Source organism: Oncorhynchus tshawytscha, linkage group LG07 (assembly GCF_018296145.1).
Source record: "Oncorhynchus tshawytscha isolate Ot180627B linkage group LG07, Otsh_v2.0, whole genome shotgun sequence".
NCBI lineage: Eukaryota > Metazoa > Chordata > Actinopteri > Salmoniformes > Salmonidae > Oncorhynchus > Oncorhynchus tshawytscha.
In genome coordinates this window covers 33,725,189-33,748,957 of record NC_056435.1, presented here as the reverse complement: position 1 = coordinate 33,748,957, position 23,769 = coordinate 33,725,189, and the positions used below count along the sequence as shown (strand labels likewise).

The following is a 23,769-nucleotide window of genomic DNA, read 5'->3' as shown; positions in this document are numbered from 1 at the left end:
ATAATGACAATTACAACAATACTGAATGAACACTTATTTTAACTTTATATAATACATCAATAAAATCAATTTAGCCTGAAATAAATAATGAAACATGTTCAATTTGGTTTAAATAATGAAAAAACTAAGTGACGGAGAAGAAAGTAAAAGTGCAATATGTGCCATGTAAGAAAGCTACATTTTAAGTTCCTTGGTCAAAACATGAGAACATGAAAGCTGGTGGTTCCTTTAAACATGAGTCTTCAATATTCCCAGGTAAGAAGTTGTAGTTATTATAGGAATTATAGGACTATTTCTTTCTATACCATTTGTATTTCATATACCTTTGACTATTGGATGTTCTTATAGGCACTTTAGTATTGCCAGTGTAACTGTATAGCTTCCGTCCCTCTCCTCGCTCCTATCCTGGCTCGAACCAGGAACACATCGACAACAGCCACCCTCGAAACAGCATTACACATGCAGAGCAAGGGGAACAACTACTCCAAGTCTCAGAGCGAGTGATGTTTGAAATGCATCCTGCTAACTAGCTAGCCATTTCACATCAAATCGTTACACCAGCCTAATCTCGGGAGTTGCTGGCAAAACGCTCAAAAGTGCTGTTTGAATGAATGCTTATGAGCCTGCTAGTGCCTACCATCGCTCAGTCAGACTGCTCTATCAAATCATAGACTTAATTATAACATAATAACACACAGAAATACAAGCCGTAGGTCATTAATATGGTCGAATCCGGAAACTATAATCTCGAAAACAAAACACTTATTCTTTCAGTGAAATACGGAACCATTCTGTATTTTATCTAACGGGTGACATCCATCAGTCTAAGCATTCCACAACCTTCAATGTTATGTCATAATTACGTAAAATTCTGGCAAATTAGTTCGCAACGAGCCAGGCGGCCCAAACTGTTGCATATACCCTGACTCTGCGTGCAATGAACGCAAGAGAAGTGACACAATTTCACCTGGTTAATATTGCCTGCTCACCTGGATTTCTTTTAGCTAAATATGCAGGTTTAAAAATATATACTTCTGTGTATTGATTTTAAGAAAGGCATTGATGTTTATGGTTAGGTACACGGAGCAACGACAGTCCTTTTTCGCAAATGCGCACTGCATCGATTATATGCAACGCAGGACACGCTAGATAAACTAGTAATATCATCAACCATGTGTAGTTATAACTAGTGATTATGATTGATTAAGTTTAATGCTAGCTAGCAACTTACCTTGGCTTCTTACTGCATTCGCATAACAGACAGGTTCCTCATGAGGCAGGTGGTTAGAGCATTGGACTAGTTAACCCTAAAGTTGCAAGATTGAATCCCTGAGCTGCCAAGGTAAAAATCTGTCATTCTGCCCCTGAACAAGGCAGTTAACCCACCGTTGCTAGGCCGTCATTGAAAATAAGAATGTAAGAATGTGTTCTTAACTGACTTGCCTAGTTAAATAAAGATTAAATAAAGGTGTAAATCAGCCCTAATTAATCGGCAATTCTGATTAATCAGTCGACCGCTAGTCCAAGGTCATTGATGACTGCCTTCAGCTCATCTGTTATGTATGTGTGTCTGTTGTCCCTGGTGTCTGGGCTCTTGTAGAATACTGGTTGAGGGGTGAAGATGATGTAGTTAATTATTCCTTGCCCACAAACATTTGACAACCCATCAGAGATGATTGCAATACAGTCTGCTTTCCCTATGATTTGCTTGACCTTCACTTGAACTCTGTTGAACTCTGCATCCATCAAATTAGTAGATATAGCATGTCTGGTTGGAGGGGTGTATGCTGGGCGAAGAACATTCAGAAATCTCTTCCAATACACATTGCCTGTGAGCATCAGAGGTGAACCAGTTGCATACACAGCTCGAGCAAGACTTTTATCAGCATTTCTCTGACTACGTTCCTCCATTGAGTCAAAAAACTTCTGATTCCAGGAGGACCATGAGCTGTTGCTATCGATAAGGTGTCTGATTCATCATTTTCACCTCGAATAGAAGTAGAGGGACTTTTGTCAGAGGTCGCTTGTTGTGAGCGCTGAGGGAACTTTATGCACATGACCAGATGATTCTGCATCTTTGCTGCATTTTTCACATGTGATTTGGCACAGTATATGCAAATGTACACAGCTTTTCCTTCTACATTAGCTTTAGTGAAATGTCTCCACACATCAGATATTGCCCGTGGCATTTTCCTGTAAAGATTAGAAAAAATAGGTACACACCTACACACTTTGCTGTAGGCTACTATTTACTAGTTAACAAAAAATAATGTATGTCGTAAAAAATATATTCACCCCACCCAGTATTGTAATCAAAACTTACCAGAAAGCATGTAGTCCTTGGCGCAGACAGTGTAGTTGTGTGGACTCAATAGCATCTCATTAGTGTGCAAGATCTTGAGAAGCAGCTGTACATGTGATGGAATAATGCACTGTGCATGCAGATGGTTACAATTCCATTGAATTGGAGATAGTTTAACCCAAATATGTCACAATACCTAGAATTGCCTTATGTGTATCCCATTAAAAAAAGGTTCACTGTTAAAAGCTAACTTTTTGGATGAATTTAAGCAAAAGTCCCAATATTCCTGGGGTTAACTTCCCATGGAAAAATTTCTGAAAAATTTGGGAAATTTACCAGAAAGTTTCCGACCCTTTGCAACCCTAACCACACCAGCCCAGGACCTCCACATCCGGCTTCTTCACCTGCGGGATGTCTGAGACCAGCCACCTGGACAGCTGGTGAAACTGAGGAGTATTTCTTCTGTAATAAAGCCCTTATGTGGGGAATTGGCTGGGCCTGGCTCCCCAGTGGGTTTGCCTGGCTTACAAGTGGGCCTATGCCCCCCCAGAGCTGTGCCCCTGCCCAGTTCTGTGAAATCCATAGATTAGGCCCTAATGAATTTATTACAATTGACTGATTTCCTTATATGAACTGTACTCAGTAAAATCTTTGAAATTGTTGCATGTTGCGTTTATATTTTTGTTGAGTATAATAATATTATAAATACAGGTAACTGTCAAAATAAAGGAAACACCAACATAAAGTGTTTTAATAGGGCGTTGGGCCACCATGAACCAAAACATCTTCAATGTTCCTTGGCATAGATTCTACAAGTGTCTAACTCTATTGGAGGGATGTGACACCATTCTTCCACAAGAAATTCCATCATTATTTTTTAAATTTATGGTGTTGGTGGAAAATGCTGTCTCCGGCTCTGCTACAGAATTTTCCATAAGTGTTAAATTGGGTTGAGATCTGGTGACTGAGATGGCAATGGCATATTGTTACATAATTTTCATTCGTGCCCTGTAGATGGGGGCATAGCCATGGTATTCAAAATAATGGCCTGCCCAGTATTTTTAAACATGACCCCAGAGAGGAAGAGGCGAAGCAAGCGGTTTTACTCCACCCAAAATCTGTCCACGAAAAATACATATATATATTTTTATGGAGCTCAATGAGTGTTGAATTTGATCCACAAAAAATGTAATTGCTCATTTGTTACGTATGGCTTATTTGATCGAATAAATGTTTTGTAGATATTACCAGCGTTAACATGGACATTTCCCATTGAGGGCTTCCACCATTTTAAAGTAGTCAACTGGGTGGGGATTCCTGAGTTGGGAGCAATGAGCCAATGAAGAAAATGTAATACTTTAAATTGAAGGCGCTGCCCATGCTTTCACAGACGCTATAATGGCAAAGATAAAGATTAGTCCTCTATCTAGCTCTATGGGCTGGTGTTCACAAGCAATCTGCCCTCACACTGGCTAGAATGGTCTCCCAACTGATTTCGCCTCTCGCCAGACTTCGTTCCATCTTCGAGGACATGCATTAACATTGCTAAAGCAGTCAATCAACTGTCTTGTCAATATAATTAGTAGACCATCTTTGATAACCCTAAGCATGATGGGATATTAATTGCTTAATTAACTCAGGAACCACACCTGTGTGGAAGCACCTGCTTTCAAAATACTTTGTATCCCTCATTTATTTGACAGTTACCTGTAGATTACATAACACATTGACATGAAAAGACAACACAGTAACACTTCTGAGGTTCAAATTAGACAAGTGAACCACACAATCAATACTTTCTAAAGAGTAACAGTAGACAGGTTTCCATTGACCCAGGTTTATTCGACAAAAGCAACGCCGCATAAAAAATATTTGTGACGTAATGGAAATGGCAGATAATGGAGACATTTTTGAAAGATCAAAAAATAAATAATCTGTTAAGACGGGTGTACTCTTTTGTCAAACTTGTTATATTGCGACAAATGGTGGAAAATGTTTTTGTAATAAATTATGATTGCCGAATAATTTAAGTACGCAGGGCACTTGATGTCAACACAACTATGAAGTACCACTCCACATTTAATTCTAAATGTCTACTAAATCCATTTTTCAACTATAAAAATATTTCTTTGCAGGATCCTCATCCTTACTTTCAAGAAGGCTGCATTTCTATGCCTTGCTTTTCTGTTTGGCTGGATGCAAGTTCCACCATCCAATTTTTTCAGATCTACAGGAGTGCAAATTTCTAACCCTACCCCCCTTTTGGAATTCTACACTTTTTGCCACAGGGCACAGAAAGAAAAAAAAAAACTGTTTTATAGCTCATCTCATGCTTTTGTTCACATTATGCCATGAGGCTGAGAGAAAATTTGGCAGTTAAGCAAATTTCTTGCTATTCTACACATTTTGCTATCATGTTTTTTATTTTTTTACAGCACAGACCAAGGCGATATGTTGACACATGATAATTAATAGAATATGGCAAATATAGGTAAATTCTTGCATTCTATCAATGCTGACTTTTGCGGGCTACCTGAGACATGAAACCGATAGGTGGGAGAGCATACAGGCTGTCTCCAATTAATGGGTGTACAATTTGCCTAAATGGGTAATACAAACACTTCAACCACTATTTCTATTCAATACTAGTTTGTTTTGTTGGTGTGACAGTACATCCTGCTATTTTTAAAGTTGACACTAGAATAGTCAATGGACACACACTATGCAGCGGGCAATTGTCTAATCTATTTTCCAAATGTCGAAAAAAAACGGATTAAAAAAAACTAAAGTTAATGGAAACAGATACTGAGGGATTCATACTTTAAAATACATTTCAGTCCCCTTCTCTCCTAGACAAGTCTGTCAGCTGTACATAAAGCATTAACACACAAACCAAACTAGTACCAAGGAATTGTGCCTCTTCCTACCATGAGATTGGAGCAGTAATAGGTCAGAGTAATTCTGTGAATGCATACCCCCAAACCCTACAATGCAAGCAGAACGGTTAATTGTATTCACCTTTCTATTCTGACCTCTAACAATTGGACTGAATGGGCTGTAGACTGAGAATTATACTTATGAAAGACCGGAGTACAGGCCAATTGAGATGCCAAAAGGCTCTGGATCCTCCAGGTCACATTGCTCTGAACACAGACACCAAAAGCAGATGAGGTTGTGCTCAGAGAGGCAGAAAAAGTGGAAAACATCACCCCACAAAAAAAAAAACATATCAGCTGAGTGGGTTGTTGAACAGATCACATCCAGACTGTACCACTAGGGCCACAAGTAATGACACATGTAGTGACAAATCTGGGAGACAGAGGCCCAACTTCAACCCGATTGGCTTTGATTTCAGAGGTGAGCTGGGACTGTCTGCAAGGCATCTTCTGTGGTGCGATGAATGTTGACGTTCTGAAAGAGGAACATACAAGGCTGACTAACCAAATCTGTCAATGGTATTTCAGAACAAGGGAGATGTGCTGGGGATACCAATTAACCTACAGAAGGGGGGCTGTCAATTTCCCATCCCTAATCTAGGAAAAGTAAATTAGTGGAGGTGGGGGGGGGGGCATGTTCTGCAGTATGCTTTGTGGATGAAGAGAGTTACTGCTATGGCAATGGTTAACGTCCCAGGCAGACGGACAAGCAGTGTTCTACCAACAGGCGTTTGTACAGAGTGAGGAATAGGCGTTCATTCAGAGGAAATTATTTCCAATCCAGCCTTTGCATACGAATAAGGTTGAAGAACAAATGCTATTTATTTGCGTAGCACAGTGGTTTATCAAGACATTTGTAGAACAAAAACATGAGATTTGATGCATCGATACATAAAATACAGCAGGACTGGTCAAGTAGATTTTATTAGCAGTCAGTAAACAGTGATGTGGAAATTACTCCCGGTCATATTCCATATGGAGCAGACCTTCACATTTTTATTAAAAAATACATGTTTCTCTGGGCCTTCTTCATACATGATTATAAACAAACATTTAATCTTACGTGATCAAATAAAAAAATATATACTAACCTGAATTTTAAAAAATTATTAAATTAGTACTAAGAGTTTAAGACTGAGTCCAGGTGCAAAACACTACCTCAAATCAAGTAGACATCTGTGCAACGCAATGAACATTGACAGACACACATTCAACTTTTAAACTAATTAAGACATCGATTCACATCAACAGCCACACATGACTGACAAATATTCCAAATACTGAGCTTCCTGAATATGTATTTTATTAGGATCCCTTCCATGAGACTAAATGAAAAAGACTATCCTAAAATTAAAATAAACATTTGAAATGAAAATGTGCTCTGGTTTGGAAATACAACATTGATTTGCAAAACCATGTCAATTGAGAGAAAAATATCATTTCAATAAACAGACAAAAAAAAAAAAAAAGGACACCAGACCCTTACTTATAGTAAGGATATTCAAATGAACTGGATTCCAGTTAATTATCATTACTTTAATTGGATACTTTGACTCAATCTGAGTAGAACAATCAGAGTGCTTTTGATGTCAGGAAGTAGAGGGAATGGAGTAATTGAGAACTGCCTGATTGAAGGAGCAAATATGGAGGCAGGGCCAGTGGGAGGAGTGGAAAGAAGGGAGTGTGAGGGATAGAGCGAGTGAGGGACACTATCTCACTGGTGAGCTGGTACTGTTAGCAAAGCCTCCTCTGCCATCCGTGACACCTCTACGTTCTGTTCAGTAATGAAACAAAAAGGTTGCGGTCAAACATCAGGGGAACAAAATGGATAGAATGGGAGGATGGGTGGGAAAGACAGGATGTGATAAAGATGCACAGTACATTATTTAATTACCCAAGTTGATTCTCATAGTTACACTCCCCAAATTCTTCTCCATGTATACAATAAAGAAATGGCATGAGCATGATTCCTAATGACATATCATGAATCATAGCGTTCTATCCCACAATCCTCTTACAGGTATATTCAGGTAGAGGGGGTGAAAAGGCGATGGACAAAGGTCACTATCACAATCTTTACACACACATCTACAATAAAGAATCCACTCTAACCCCTACTATTAAACGCTCTTCTGATTGTGAAGCCATGGCAACCGGGACTGTTGAAAAGCACTACAGCTGCATTCAAATGCTCCTAAACAACAGGTTGCTGAGTTGAGAGTTAGCCGTCAAGCATAGCACATATTCCAACTTATCCATCAAATTAATTAATGTACGTATGCATGCATGCATGCATGTATGTATGTAGATATACCAACCTCTGGGCGTTCTCTGTGAGTGTTCACTGCATCCACATTTAGGTACATGGACTCCACCTTACAGCCTGAAGACAGAGCCCAGAAAGGTGCATTTTTGCATTATAAACCACTAAATCCAATACTAAAATATTTATGCTATTTTGCAATTGGTATTAACACAGATGCAGACTGGACTGGGTAGCAGTGGAAGGCCAGTCTTACCATAAGCAACAGGTGTAAGCTTCAGCACGGTGTGCAGTGGGCACTTCAGGTAGGGCAGCTCCTCTGAGAAACAACACACACGACTAAGAAATCTACTATAAAAGAGATCTACAAAGTGCGAAAAGAAACACCTTCCGTCCATCACTGTTATCCAGGAAATACAACCAGACTGACCTGCTGTCTTATCAAGGAAGTAGGCCAGCAGGCAGCGCATGACAGCCTGATGACAGATGACCAGGACATGCTCCTGCCTCTCCAGCTCCATGATGACCGGCTCTAACCTCTGCACCAGGTCCTCATAGGACTAAGGGGACAGGGTAACTGTCAGATACACCGATAGACAAAACAAGATACTAACTCACCCAAAAGGGTAGGGTCACAATAGAGTCTCACACACAAAAACTTTAAGGTAAAAATAAATTAAAAACAAGAGCACAGACAAAAACTGCAACAGGAGAAATTATCTTCAGTAATGGGTCTACAGTGGGAAAAACAAGGTAGAACACTTAATTCTAATGTCACGATAAGCCATTAGCCACATAACGATAAGCCATTATACTGTAGTAAAGGGTCTTAGACAACGATGCTCTCCCCCACTACTGAGTGGGAGAGACAGCCTCGCTGATCACCACCTCCATCTCTCTAAGTGGCAGCAATGGGATGGACTAAAAGTGAGAACACACCACTGATTGTTCATGCCAACTGAAAAACAGCCTGTACCCAGAGCCTGGAGCACAGACAGACAGGGGAGGAAGGGGGCTTTATTTACTACGGCTCATTAGCAAGGTGTACATGGCCATTAGCCACCTGGATGTGGTTTAATGTCACAGTGCCAAATTAAACTACATTTGGACCGCATGAGCAAAACATTCACTTAGTTTCTCATCTATTTTGATGCAAATTGTCATTGTGAAGAACTACAGTGGAGCAGAAGCAAGTTCTCACACACATCTCTTGGCACACATAAAAGTATCCAGGTTGGTAGAGCTCTTTCATAATAAATACAGTTGAAGTCAGAAGTTTACAAACACTTAGGTTGGAGTCAAAGCTTGTTTTTCAACCACTCCACAAGATTCTTGTTAACAAACTATGGTTTTGGCATGTCGATTAGGACATCTACTTTGTGCATGACACAAGTCATTTTCTCAGCAATTGTTTACAGACAGATTATTTCACTTATAATTCATAGTATCACAATTCCAGTGGGTTAGAAGTTTACCTACACTAAGTTGACTGTGCCTTTAAACAGCTTGGAAAATTCCAGAAAATTATGTCATGGCTTGAGAAGCTTCTGATAGGCTAACTGACATCATTTGAGTTATTTGGTGGTGTACCTGTGGATGTATTTCAAGGCCTACCTTCAAACTCAGTGCCTCTTTGCATGATGGAAAAATCTAAAGAAATCAGCCAAGACTTTAAAAAATGTAAAAAGAATTGTAGACCTCCACAAGTCTGGTTCATCCTTGGGAGCAATTTCCAAACGCCTGAAGGTACCACGTTCATCTATACAAACAATAGTACGCAAGTATAAACACCATGGGACCACGCAGCCGTCATACCGCTCAGGAAGGAGATGCATTCTGTCTCCTAGAGATGACATCAGTCAGGAAGTTAAAGCTTGGTCACAAATGGCCTTCCAAATGGACAATAACCCCAAGCATACTTCCAAAGTTGTGGCAAAATGGCTTAAGGACAACAAAGTCAAGGTATTGGAGTGGCCATCTCAAAGCCCTGACCTCAATCATATAGAAAATTTGTGGGCAGAACTGAAAAAACACGTCAGAGCAAGGAGGCCTACAAACCTGACTGTTACACCAGCTCTGTCAGGAGGAATGGGCCAAAATTCACCCAACTTATTGTGGGAAGCTTGTGGGAGGCTACCCAAAAGGTTTGACCCAAGTTAAACAATTTAAAAGGCAATGCTACCAAATTGAGTGTATGTAAACTTCTGACCCACTGAGAATGTGATGAAATAAATCTCTACTATTATTCTGACATTTCACATTCTTAAAATAAAGTGGTGATCCTAACTGACCTAAGACTGGGAATTTTTACTAGGATTAAATGTCAGGAATTGAGGAAAACTGAGTTTAAATGTATTTGGCTAAGGTGCATGTAAACTTCCAATATGATTAAATGAGGCATTAGAGAATTGCTCTCCTCACACTCACCTCTCCCTTGGGGTAACGGTAGCGGTATTTATCTTGGTCCCTCATTGCAAACTCCAGAGGGTAGTGCTGCTGGATCTCCTCATACATCATCTCCTCACACACACCCTGAGGATAGCACAGAACACACCACTTCAGATATACAAACTGTATGGGGTGTGTTTGAGGATCACCGACATACAGTCACACAGGTGGCATTGCTGAGCCGAGTAGGCGATTCGAGTTCTCACCGCGTCTATCTCGTTGAGAGCCTTCCACTGCTCGTAGGGCACAGACACAGCCTCAGCTGTCTGGATGGTCCTCTTCATCTGGCTGGTCCACACCTTCAGATCGCTGATCTCCTGAGACTGGATGAACTGGTGCAGATACTTGGCAAACTGCCCAGGGAACAATCAACACAAGAGAAAAGAAAACATCCTCAAAATATGGAAACCTAGGGGCCTCCCGGGTGGCGCAGTGGTTAAGGGCGCTGTACTGCAGCGCCATCAGAGACTGAGGTTCACGCCCAGGCCCTGTCGTAAACCGGCTGCGACTGAGAGGTCCGTGGGACAACACACAATTGGCCTGGCGTCGTCCAGGTTAGGGAGGGTTTGGCCGGTAGGGATATCCTCGTCTCATCGCGCACCAGCGACTCCTGTGGCGGGCCGGGCGCAGTGCACACTAGCCAATGTTTCCAGGTGCAGTGTTTCCTCCGACACATTGGTGCGGCTGGCTTCCGGGTTGGATGCGCGCTGTGTTAACTTCTTCGATATTTTAATTTTTGGATAAAAAAAAACATTCCCATTTAAACAAGATGTTTTGTCACGAAAAGATGCTTGACTATGCATATAATTGACAGCTTTGGAAAGAAAACACTGACATTTCCAAAACTGCAAAGATATCTGTGAGTGCCACAGAACTGATGCTACAGGTGAAACCAAGATGAAATTTCAAACAGGAAATGCCCCAGATTTTGAAGGCGCTGTGTTCCAATGTCTCCTTATATGGCTGTGAATGCGCCAGGAATGAGGTTACACTTTCTGTCGTTTCCCCAAGGTGTCTGCAGCATTGTGACGTATTTGTAGGCATATCATTGGAAGATTGACCATAAGAGACTACATTTACCAGGTGCTCGCTTGGTGTCCTCCGTCAAAATTATTGCGTAATCTCCAGCTGCGTGTATTTTTCCATTTGCTTCAGAGGAGAAACCACACTGCCACGAATGATTTATCATCGAATAGATACGTGAAAAACACCTTGAGGATTGATTCTAAACAACTTTTGCCATGTTTCTGTCGATATTATGGAGTTAATTTAGAAAAAAGTTTGGCGTTGTAATGACTGAATTTTCGGGGTTTTTTCTTAGCCAAACGTGATGAACAAAACGGAGCGATTTCTCCTACACAAATAATATTTTTGGAAAAACTGAACATTTGCTATCTAACTGAGAGTCTCATTGAAAACATACGAAGTTCTTCAGAGGTAAATGATTTTATTTGAATGCTTTTCTTGTTTTTGTGAAAATGTTGCCTGCTGAATGCTAGGCTTAATGCTATGCTAGCTATCAATACTCTTACACAAATGCTTGTGTAGCTATGGTTGAAAAGCATATTTTGAAAATCTGAGATGACAGTGTTGTTAACAAAAGGCTAAGCTTGTGAGTGAATATATTTCTTTCATTTCATTTGCGATTTTCATGAATAGTTAACGTTGCGTTATGGTAATGAGCTTGAGGCTATGATTACACTCCTGGATTGCTCGACGCAAGAAGTTAAGAAGCAGTGCGGCTTGGTTGGGTATTGGATGACTTTCAACCTTTGTTGAAAGAGCCCGTACGGGAGTTGTAGCGATGAGACAAGATAGTAGCTACTAACAATTGGATACCACGAAAATTGGGGAGAAAAAGGGGTAACATTTTTACAAAATTAAATGCAATCTATTCCAAAATATGGAAATCTATTCAATCGTGAAGAAACAAAAAGTAGAACTCGTAAGGTAGAGATGGAATCTAAGGATAGTTAGCCGTACCTCCTTGCCCCTGGGTGAGAGCCCAGAGTCTCCTCCAATGCAGCCCTTGACGTTGAGGTCACTCTCTCCATGGCGACACAGGTAGATGGAGCGTGGCGTGATGTGGATGTTCATGAGGTAGTAGACAATCCTGCTCTGGATGTGGTCCTGGACCTGGTTCACCAGGTACCTCCGGCCCACATCCATGATCTTAATGTAGGACAGATGCCTGGGAGATACATGTCAGAGAGCTTTAGGAATCCCTTACTTTATAAAAAAGAGAGAAACCTCGTAGATACAACATGCATTGAAACCAGCTTTAAAATGATTCAGGGTTTAAAAGGACAAGCAACATGTCATTGACTGTTGTAAATGGGACATTTGATGAATTACTATTTGATTTACTGTGGATATGGACTGATATGTAATAAACATGATTGTATGTGGGAAGGGAAACAGGAGTTAACCATGCATGTTTAAGTAACATATTTACTTAAAGCTGCAATATGTAAATTCTTGGGCGACTTGACCAAATTCACATTGACAGATCTATAACTCATATTTCTTTCAGATTATGAGAAAGTCTAAGAAGCAGCAGATAGACTCAAAAAAGAAACTTAAGAACTGGAAGCATAGAAATGGCACACATGGAATCTAACTTTCTGTTTGACACCAGCTTCAAACAGATGAAAATAAAATATATTTGGTTCTAGAAAATATAGTTCACAGCAGTTTAGATGCTACAATGACTCTACACTTTGCTTGCTTATTTGTCAAACTGAAATTAGGCAACCTATTATAATTTTTGCAACCAGGAAATGACAGAGCGATCTTTAAGTATACGGAATAAAAATATAAAAATGCAACATGTAAAGTGTTGGTCACATTTTTCATGAGCTGAAATAAAATATCCCAGAAATGTTTCATATGCACAAAAATCTCAAATTTGGTGCACAAATTTGTTTGAAATCCGTGAGCATTTCTTCCTTGGAAGGATAATCCATCCACCTGACCAGTGTGGTTTATCAAGAAGCTATTTGTCTGCAATAAAGCCCATTTGTGGCAAAAAAATATATGATTAGTTGGGCCTGACTCCCCAATGAGTGGGCCTATGCCTTTCCAGGCCCACCCATGCCTGCACCCCTGCCCAGTCAGGAGGAATTCATAGATTAGGGCCCAATTTATTTATTTCAATTGACTGATTTCCTTCTATGAACTGTAACTCAGTCAAATATTTATATTTTTGTTCAATATAGTTCTGTTGTAATGAAGTACTGATGTTCTTACTTTTGACCCGTTTAACTGCCAGCATAAAATGTCTGCCAGTCTTAAAGACTGAATTTGAGGACACAGTCATAATGTATCTATGACAGTGTGTGATTCTGTCACAGTTTATGTTCTGACTTCCTACAAGCCTCTTGGGTTGGTGTTTACACAACATTCGGTGCGGTGTGACTAATATACAAGGGCCCATTAGACATTTTCTTTGCTTCTGCTCTGGTGGTGTTCTCGCAGAATTCTTGTAATAAACTAGATTAATTTTGATGGGATTTAACAACTGCACTCCTTTTTGTTAACCTGTAAATTCCTGTTACAACTGTAAAAACAACCACTTGCTAAACAAATAGGAGAGAACTCTTTGTTCCTCAGTGAGATAAGTTGCTCACCTGTCCAGAACCTCATCCAGGGTCTCATAGGAGTTCTCATAACACTTGATCCTCTTCTTGAAGTCCTCCATAGCCTCCTCTGTGTTGCAGTTGGTGTAGTCAGGGCTGCCCAGCTTCACTTGCTGAACAGAGAAAGAGAGGCAAGATAAGACTCATTGGTTATCTCCAAAGAGTTACCTACAGGAACTGTGGAAGAGCACTCACCACAATGTTCTCTGCAATGACTTCAGGGTCTTCACAAACAGACTCTACAAAGAACACCTAGGAGAAAAGGGAAGACCGTAAACCCCCAGGATAGACAAGACATCAAGTTCCCAGTTGTCATCTATATTTTTTTGTGGCTGTCTATTTGCTGCCACAAACCAATGCTGGCAGTAAGACCACACCCAACAAGCTGTACAAGGCCAAATAAAGAAAATGCACATCTAGAGGCAGTGCACCTAGTGGCCAGTGATTTGATGCAGGGAAACTCTAGATCACCTTTACTCCATGCATACAAAGCTCTCCATCCAGTTGGAAAATCTGACCATAATTATATCCTGCTGATTTGGGTTTACAAGCAAAAACTCAAACTGGGATTACCAGAAGTGGTCAGATAAAGCAGATCCTAAGCTACAGGACAGTTTTGCTAGCACAGACTGGAAAATGTTCCGGGATTCATCAGATAACATTTAGGTTCACCCAGAAGCGGCGCTCCTAGTGGCAGGGGACTTTAATGCAGGCAACCTTAAATCAGTTTTACCAGATTTCTACCAGCATGTAAACCAGAGTAAAGAAAAAACATTCTAGACCACACAGGGATGCATACAAAGCTCTCCCCCACCCTCCATTTGGCAAATCTGACCATAATTATATCCTCCTGATTCCTGCTTACAAGCAAAAAGTAAAGCAGGAAGTACCAGTGACTCGCTCAATACGGAAGTGGTCAGATGACGGACGCTACACTACAGGACTATTTTGATAGCACAGACTGGAATATGTTCCGGAATTCATCCAATGGCATTGAGGAGTACACCACTTCTGTCATCAGCTTCATCAATAAGTGTGGGGACGACGTTGTCGATGCACGTACATATTCCAACCAGAAGCAATGGATTACAGGCAACAGCTGCATCGAGCTAAAGGCTAGAGCGGCTACATTCAAGGAGCGAAAGACTAACCCAGAAGCTTATAAGAAATCCTATGCCCTCAGACGAATCATCAAAACAGGCAAAGCGTCAATACAGGAATAAGATTGAATCCTACTACACCGGCTCTGACGCTCGTCAGATGTGGCAGGGATTAAACTAGTACGGGCTACAAAGTGAAACCCAGACGCAAGCCTACCAGATGAGCTAAATGCATTTTATGCTCGCTTCAAGGCAAGCAACACTGAAGCATTTACGAGAGCAGCTGTTCTAGATAACTGTGTGATAACCCTCTCGGTAGCCGATGTGAACAATACCTTTAAAACAGGTCAACATTCAAAGTCGCTGGGCCAGACGGTTTATCAGGACGTGTACGCAAAGCATGTGCGGTGTCAATACAGAACAAATCCTACTACGCTGGCTTGGAGGCTCGTCAAAACCCAGCCGCAAGCTGCCAAGTGATGCAAGACTACCAGACGAGCTAAGTTCCTTCTATTCTCACATCGAGGCAAGCAACACTACAGGACTATTTTGATAGCACAGACTGGAATATGTTCCGGAATTCATCCAATGGCATTGAGGAGTACACCACTTCTGTCATCAGCTTCATCAATAAGTGTGGGGACGACGTTGTCGATGCACGTACATATTCCAACCAGAAGCAATGGATTACAGGCAACAGCTGCATCGAGCTAAAGGCTAGAGCGGCTACATTCAAGGAGCGAAAGACTAACCCAGAAGCTTATAAGAAATCCTATGCCCTCAGACGAATCATCAAAACAGGCAAAGCGTCAATACAGGAATAAGATTGAATCCTACTACACCGGCTCTGACGCTCGTCAGATGTGGCAGGGATTAAACTAGTACGGGCTACAAAGTGAAACCCAGACGCAAGCCTACCAGATGAGCTAAATGCATTTTATGCTCGCTTCAAGGCAAGCAACACTGAAGCATTTACGAGAGCAGCTGTTCTAGATAACTGTGTGATAACCCTCTCGGTAGCCGATGTGAACAATACCTTTAAAACAGGTCAACATTCAAAGTCGCTGGGCCAGACGGTTTATCAGGACGTGTACGCAAAGCATGTGCGGTGTCAATACAGAACAAATCCTACTACGCTGGCTTGGAGGCTCGTCAAAACCCAGCCGCAAGCTGCCAAGTGATGCAAGACTACCAGACGAGCTAAGTTCCTTCTATTCTCACATCGAGGCAAGCAACACTGAACCACGCATGAGAGCACCAGCTGTTTCAGACAGTGATCTTGCTCTCCATAGCCGATGAGAGTAAGAGCTTTAAACAGGTTAACATACACAAGGCTGCGGGGGCCAGACAGATTACCAGGACGCTTACTCAGCGCATGCACTGACTAGCTGGCAAGTGTTTTCACTGACATTTTCAACCTCTCCCTGACCCAGTCTGTAATACCTACATGTTTCAAGCAGACCACCATAGTCCCTGTGCCCAACAACACTAAGGTAACCTGTCTAAATGACTATCGCCCCGTAGCACTCACATCTGTAGCAATGAAATGCTTTGAAAGGCTGGTCATGGCTCACAGCAACAACATCCCAGACACTCTGGACCCACTCCAATTTGCATACCGCCCCAATAGATCCACAGATGACGCACTCTATTGCACTCCACACTGCCCTCTCCCACCTGGACAAGAGGAACACCTACATGTGAAATCCTTAATACTGTTCATTGACTACAGCTCAGCATTCAACACCATAGTGCCCTTCAAACTCATTACTAAGCTTAGGATCCTGGGACTGAACACCTCCCTCTGCAACTGGATCGTGAATTTCCTGACGGGCCACCCCCAGGTGGTGAGAGTAGGCACCACCACGCTGACCCTCAACATGGAGGCCACTCAGGTGTGCGTGCTCCTGTATTCACTATTCACCCACAACTGCGTGTGTATATAGCCGCGCAAGACTCCAACACTAAGTTGGCTGACAACACAATGGTGGTTTGCCTGATCACAGACAATGAAACAGCCTATAGGGAGAAGGTCAGTGACCTGGCAGTGTTGCTCCAGGACAACAACCTCTCCCTCAATGTCAGCAAGACAAAGGAGCTGATCAGGGACTACAGGTAACTGAGGGCCGAGTACGCCCCCATCGGCGGGGCTGTAGTGGGGTGGGTCGATCCTTGGTGTCCACATCACTATGGAATTGTCATGGTCCACACGGTCATGAAGAAGGCACAACAATGCCTCTTCCCTCTCAGCAGGTTGAAAAGATTTGGCATGGGCCCTCAGATCCTCAAAAGTATTCTACAGCTGCACCATTGAGAGCATCTTGACTGTCTGCATCACTGCTTGGTATGGCAACTGATTGTCACCCAACCACAAAGCGACAGGGGGTAGTGCATATGGCCCAGTACATTACTGGGGCTGAGCTCCCTACCATCCAGGCCTTCTATACCAGGTGGTGTCAGAAGGCAGCCCTAAAAATTGCCAAAAACTCCAGCCCTCCAAGTCAGACTGCTCGCTCTGCTACTGCACAGCAAGCAGTACGTCTGGAACCAACAGGACCCTTAACAGCTTTAACCTCGACGCCATAACACTGCTAAATAGTGAGTTAAGTAGTTAACCAATAGCAAACTCTTGACTCATCACATACGCTGCTGCTACATTTTATCTACCCTCTTGCCTAGTCACTTTATCCCTACCTATATGTACATATCTACCTCGTGCCCCTTCACATCGACTCAGTACTGGTACCATGTGTATATAGCGAAGTTATCTTTACTCATTGTGTAGTTATTCCTCTTTTCTCTCTGCATTGTCGGGAAGGGCCTGTAAGTAAGCATTTCCCTGTTAATCTACACCCGTTTACAAAGCATGTGACAAATAAAATGTTATTTGACGTTGACGGGTGGGGTGTTCAACAAAACCTATGCATACGCAAGCACAAGTCTAAAAACAAAAATAGGGTTGGTTCACACCATTGACAGTGACCAACCAGTTCAATCTTATGTAGAAACATTTACTAAATGGATAAAAATAGAGACTCAGATATACAAATGTATCATTCCCTTTGTTCCTCAACTATAGTGTAAGTAATTATGCTTTGAAAGTTGATAAACTTAACCCCATTTTTGAGAAAAGGGCCCTTCAACTTTTTGGTACACCTACTTGGGAGCTCTTCTTTGTCTACACCCATTCAGCATTGTTCACACCCTCTTAAGCCCCCACACATCTCTTTAAGGATTCACATGGGAGGCCATGTGCTAAACAGAGCACAGTAGTGTACTAAACAACCAAAGATTAAGACTTAAGGCTGGTTAATGCTACGTCTATCGACATGTCTGTAGACAGTTGTCGCAGGGACATCATGAACATTGTCATTATGAAAAAGTATGAACACAAAAAACGACAGGCTGCATGACATTAGCAGCCTGGTGGTCCAAACTAGCATAACTGGTATATTTTAAAACACGTAAATCTAGCAAACTAAAAGCAACTTCCTAACCAATGTTTGTGTTAGTTTCTAGCTTGTTAACTATCCAGTTCTTAACTTTAGCTAATTTGAATCACAACAAAATCCTTATTTACAAGTTAATGGCGAGCTAATTACAGAAAATAGCTTACAGTTGTGAGTGACAAAATTAAAAAGCAGGGCATTCTACCATAGTGTCCAAGCTCTAAAATGCTGTCTCATTGGCCTAACGTTATATCCTAATTTGACTTTGGTGCAGGTCATGTGGTTCTTCACATTACAGTCTAGTAAACACACTATATTCAATCAAATCTAAGTTTCTGACACATGCACAGGACACAATGTGTAAACGGCACAGTGAAATGGTTAATTGCATAGTGGAGTCATGTTTAGACACGTAGCTAGCTAAATAATGAACCAGAATCCCAACTCATAATGTTACTACCCTGCATGAATCTGCAGGTAGCTAAAGCTAACCAACTAGCTAGGTTCAATGTTAGCCATCTAACTAGCATTAGGCTATAACTAGCAATGGAAACAGCTCGGAGATATGATTATGTAGGATTATTCATACACGTAACATTAGCTAGCGAGCCAGCCAGCTAACGCTAGCTAACTAACAGTACGCTTTAAATTGGCAATAAAAACGACTTTCGTAAAATTAGAAACCTATAATATCTGAAAATGTAGCTGGCCAGACTCACTTACCCGTATACATGTATGCTTCTCCCTCTCTATACCACGGTTACCCTTATTTTGAAGATGTATAAAACACCTGTCTCTGATTACAATTACAACAGCCTTCTGTGTGTTCTCTTTGACTCCCTCCGCATGAATTGCAATCAAACGCCAGAATTTCCTCCATCTCCTTAGCGATCATACTACGCTTCCACAGGCATTCCACCGATTTCAAAACTTGGTCCTCCAGAAATTGGAGCGCATTAGTAACACTTACGCAGTTCTACGTGATATTTATATAAAGTTTTATCTGTGTTACCAAGGATTACCTACACATACTAAGCAGCTCATGTTATTGACAGAAGCGTACTACATGGCAGACCAATCCGAACTCATCGTTCGGCATGTCCAGCCCATCTATTATCTCACCCAATGAAGGCTAGCGGGAAGGTTCCTGTCTGTCTTTTTTGTGGCTAAACCAACTAAGCTCGTAAATGTCACAATTTTATTCGAATTTACAGATGGCATACAAGCTTAAGAGACACATGAAAGTTCACATTCTGCAAAAAAACACATTTGATAAAAATGAAATGCCTCTGAAATCGTGACAGGCGACATACGCCTAGTTTCCTGAAACGACCTAGAGTGCCTTCAGAGAGTACTCACACACCTTGACTTTCTCCAGATTTTGTTGTGTTACAAAGTGGATTAAAAAAAAGGCACAATACACAATCACTCTGCTATTTCCTGGTTGCTAAAATTCTAAGTTTGCTTGTTTTTTCACAAACTGAAATTAGGCACTCAGAGTCTTTTGTGAGTAAGTCTTTTGTGGTAAGTCTCTAAGAGCTTTCCACACCTGGATTGTACAACATTTGCCCATTATTCTTTAAAAAATTCTACAAGCTTTAAGGCTTGCCATATATTTTCAAGCAGATGTAAGTCAAAACTTTAACTCAGCCACTCAGGAACAGTCACTGTCTTCTTGGTAAGCACATCCACTGTAGATTTGGCCTTGTGTTTTAGGTTATTGTCCTGCTGAAAAGGGGAATTCATCTCCCAGTGTCTGGTGGAAAGCAGACAACCAGGTTTTTCAGCATTTTTCCTGTGCTTAGCTCTGTTCCGTTTCTTTTTTTTTATCTTGAAAAAGCATACCCATAACATGATGCAGCCACCACTATGCTTGAAAATATGGAGAGTGGTACTCAGTAATGTGTTGTATTTGCATTCAGGTCAAAATATTCAGTTCTTGCCACATTTTTTGCAGTATTAGTTTTGTGACTTGTTGGTGGAAAGCTTCAAGTTCCTTGGAGTACACGTCACAAACTGAACTGGACCACCCACAGACAGTGTGGTGAAGGCGCAAGAGCCTCTTCAACCCTCAGGAGGCTGAATAAATTTGGCTTATACAGATGCACAATTGAGATCATCCTGTCGGGCTGTACCACCGCCTGGTACGGCAACTGCACCGCCCACAACCACAAGGCTCTCCAGAGGGTGGTGCGATCTGCCCAACACATTACCGGGGACAAACTACCCCACCCTCCAGGACACCTACAGTACCCGATGTCACAGAAACACCAAAAAGATCAACCACCTGAGCCACTGCCTGTTCACCCCGCTATCATCCAGAAGTCGTCAGTACAGATGCATCAAAGCTAGGATCAAGAGATAGAAGCTGTTTTTCAATCTAAAAGGCCATCAGACTGTTAAACAGCCATCACTAGCACATTTGAGGCTTCTGCCTATAGACAGAATAGAAATCACTGGCTACATTAAGAAATGGAACACTAGTCACTTTACTAATGTTTACATATCTTGCATTACTCATCTCATACACTATTCTACTGTATCTTAGTCCATGCCGCTCTGACATCGCTCGTCCATATATGTATATATTCTTAATTCCATTCCTTAGGTTTGTGTGTATGTGTGTGAAATTGTTAGATATTACTGCGCTGTCGGCGCTAGAAGCCCAGCATTTCACTACACCCCGCAATAGCATCTGCTAAACACCTATGTGACCAATAAAATTTGATTTGCAAACAGGATGCATGTTTTGGAATATTTTTTATTCTGTACAGGCTTCCTTCTTTTCACTGTTTTATTTATGTTAGTATTGTGGACTAACTACAATGTTGTTGATCCATCCTGAATTTTCACCCATCACAGCCATTAAACTCCAACTATATTAAAGTCACCATTGGCCTCATGTTGAAATTCAATTAAAAAAATATTCAGGCATAACATTTGAAAAAAGTCAAGGTGTGAATACTTTCCAAAACCCTACATTTCATCTGCAAATGTCTTTTAGAAATATGTATACATTTGGAGAATAAGCATTTGTTCCCTTTCAAATACATTGTTACAGTTGTTGATTATCCTAGCCATGTTAGCATAGGCATGACAAGAGTCAAAACAAGAGATGGCATCAAGAACAAATTACAACTAGCTGAAACAAGCCATCTAGGATTCACCACACAGCAGCTTCTAGTCATTGTTGCTAACCATCTGACCGATCAGGATGAAAACAATCTTTTACCTTACGCCCACATTTTTGTTGTGACATTGTCAACCCACAAGCATGATCTCTACCAACGACACCAACATTACCTTGAAGCCATTCTGCTCAGCAAACGCAGTGATTGTCTCTCTCCTCTCTCTAGTGGTGTTAGTCGCATCAAACACCTGGAGAAATAACAGAACACACACCATCAGTCGCAGTTCAGACTGAGAACCTGCACTGTAATCCATATTCAAATACGCATTGCGATATCAAAGTACTTCATGACGGGATATCCCATCCCAATGTTAATGTGCACATAATCTGGCTACATTAGAGTTTCAAATGTGATATTTTTCTTCAAAAGAGGGATTGTACACACAGCAACATGGCCACCATCAGCGAGGTACTGTCTGACATCATTCAGTGCTGTTGACGCACACTGCCTGCAAAGAAGAGTGGGGAAACTGAGTCAGAGGCAGCAGTGACAAGAGCCACTAATGGGTTAGCAAAGACAACTCACAGACGCTGGTTAAAAACAGGTACATAACAATATGATATTGTTAGGCAATTTGGGGCATTCAAGGACAAGAGGATCTGATCAGTGTTTCCACAGCGGAGGAGCAAAGCACTGGAAATGTTTCTTACTGTCTGATTTTCAGGCCCTCCTCATTGTCTGGACGGAAGAACTCAAAGGACTTGTAGATCTTCAGACACTCCCGCCGGTACTGCCCAACATTGAATTCTAAAAATGGTGGAAAGAAAGAGATAGTTGCATGCTTTACTTTTCTAGATACTATTGACTGTTCAGCGGCATTCTTACATGTCAGTGTGTGTGTGTGTGTGTGTGAGTGGATTGGATTACGGAAATGGAATTTCAGGTATAAGTTGGTACCTTTGGTTGGCACGCCGATCCAGTTGAGATAGCGGGTGAGCTTCTTGGAGATGTAGGTCTTTCCTCTGGCCGGGAGGCCCACCGTCACTATCAGGGTGGGACAGTTGGTCATACATACTGCACATGGAAGAGAGGAGATGGGGGAGAATAGAATGATTCTACAGGTTATTATAATTATTCTACTTGGACAGAGACTGCCACTGAAGCATAAGCATGAACAAACAGTGCAGGCTGTGGCAGGGAAGGGCTTGGATTACTTTTAGGACCATTTGAGCAATTCCATTGTGACACTAGGCAGGTGTCCAATGAACAAGCTTTATTCTACAAAAGCAATGTCGCAAAATAAAATCTTAGTGACACATTTAACTGAAATGACAGATATTGGAGACATTTTCTAAAGATCCACATTTTTATTCAACTGACAGGTGGATTTATCTTTCTTGCAACAAATGTTGCCGAAATTGTTTTTCGAATAAATTATGAGGTACACGGGCACGTGATGTCATCATATAGCCGGACTACAAAGCTCTATACCACTTTTTTTTTTTTTCAACTAGAATTTTTTTATTTGCAAGACAAGGATTGTCTTGACTTTCAAGAATGCCTGAATTGTTTCGCCTTGCTTTTGTTTGGCTGGATGCAAAGGTTTCACCAGCCCCCGTTATTTCATATCTACAGGCGTGCAAGTTGTCACATTTATTTTCTATATAGACTAAAATCACTTGACAAGTTAATGGAAACATAGCTAGTGTCCTGCAAGTGAACTAGTTTGATTAAATCAGGCCGTAAAACAATTGGTAGGCTATATACAGCCTGAAAACATTTGGCAAAATTGTGTACATTTTCCTTACAAGCCAGAATGTTGAATAAAATAAAATTTGAACATACTCTACCGGTTGTCTGTGCAGCTTGTCCTTCAGCTGCTCACAATGACACAATATCCACAGGAAAGTATTGCTTACCAACTTTTTAGAGAGCTGCTAGGTACAGTATATGGTTCAGTACCAAGGTAAAGTTTCATATTAGTTTCTCTCGTCAATAGTTATTGAACCAATCATGCCATGACAATAAAATATCTATATTCTGAATCAGGGGAGGATGGAGAACAATCCACACCTCTTTAGGATTTCACATCTTCAAACAAAACAAGTGGATGGTGAAGCCCCAAAATTGCCCTCGCTAGAAGCATGTGTTTCAGACATAAGGAAGTGGATGGCTGCAAACTTTCTACTTTTAAACTCGGACAAAACAGAGATGCTTGTTCTAGGTCCCAAGAAACAAAGAGATCTTCTGTTGAATCTGACAATTAATCTTAATGGTTGTACAGTCGTCTCAAATAAAACTGAAGGACCTCTGCGTTACTCTGGACCCTGATCTCTCTTTTGAAGAACATATCAAGACCATTTCAAGGACATTTTTTTTCCATCTACGTAACATTGCAAAAATCAGAAACTTTGTCCAAAAACGATGCAGAAAAATTAATCCATGCTTTTGTCACTTCTAGGTTAGACTACTGCAATGCTCTATTTTCCAGCTACCCGGATA

General features: G+C 41.3%; 1 protein-coding gene across 5 annotated transcripts in view; it reads right to left on the bottom strand.

The window, feature by feature from the left end:
- Positions 1 to 4,123: 4,123 nt before the first annotated feature.
- The window catches only part of LOC112254409 (6-phosphofructo-2-kinase/fructose-2,6-bisphosphatase 4), a 30,455-nt gene continuing 10,809 nt past the window's right edge, over positions 4,124 to 23,769 (bottom strand). For 2 of the 5 annotated variants that reach the window (XM_024426979.2, XM_024426977.2), the window contains exons 2-14: positions 22,225 to 22,341; positions 21,978 to 22,074; positions 21,712 to 21,775; positions 21,440 to 21,514; positions 13,783 to 13,839; positions 13,579 to 13,700; positions 11,933 to 12,140; positions 10,156 to 10,302; positions 9,929 to 10,033; positions 7,932 to 8,061; positions 7,758 to 7,820; positions 7,557 to 7,621; positions 4,124 to 5,713 (exon numbers count right to left, since the gene is read on the bottom strand). In XM_024426979.2, the coding sequence (XP_024282747.1) occupies positions 5,654 to 5,713; positions 7,557 to 7,621; positions 7,758 to 7,820; positions 7,932 to 8,061; positions 9,929 to 10,033; positions 10,156 to 10,302; positions 11,933 to 12,140; positions 13,579 to 13,700; positions 13,783 to 13,839; positions 21,440 to 21,514; positions 21,712 to 21,775; positions 21,978 to 22,074; positions 22,225 to 22,341 (1,310 nt within the window). In that variant the 3' untranslated portion in view covers positions 4,124 to 5,653. The other 3 variants (XM_024426978.2, XM_024426975.1, XM_024426976.2) reach the window with 2 other exon arrangements.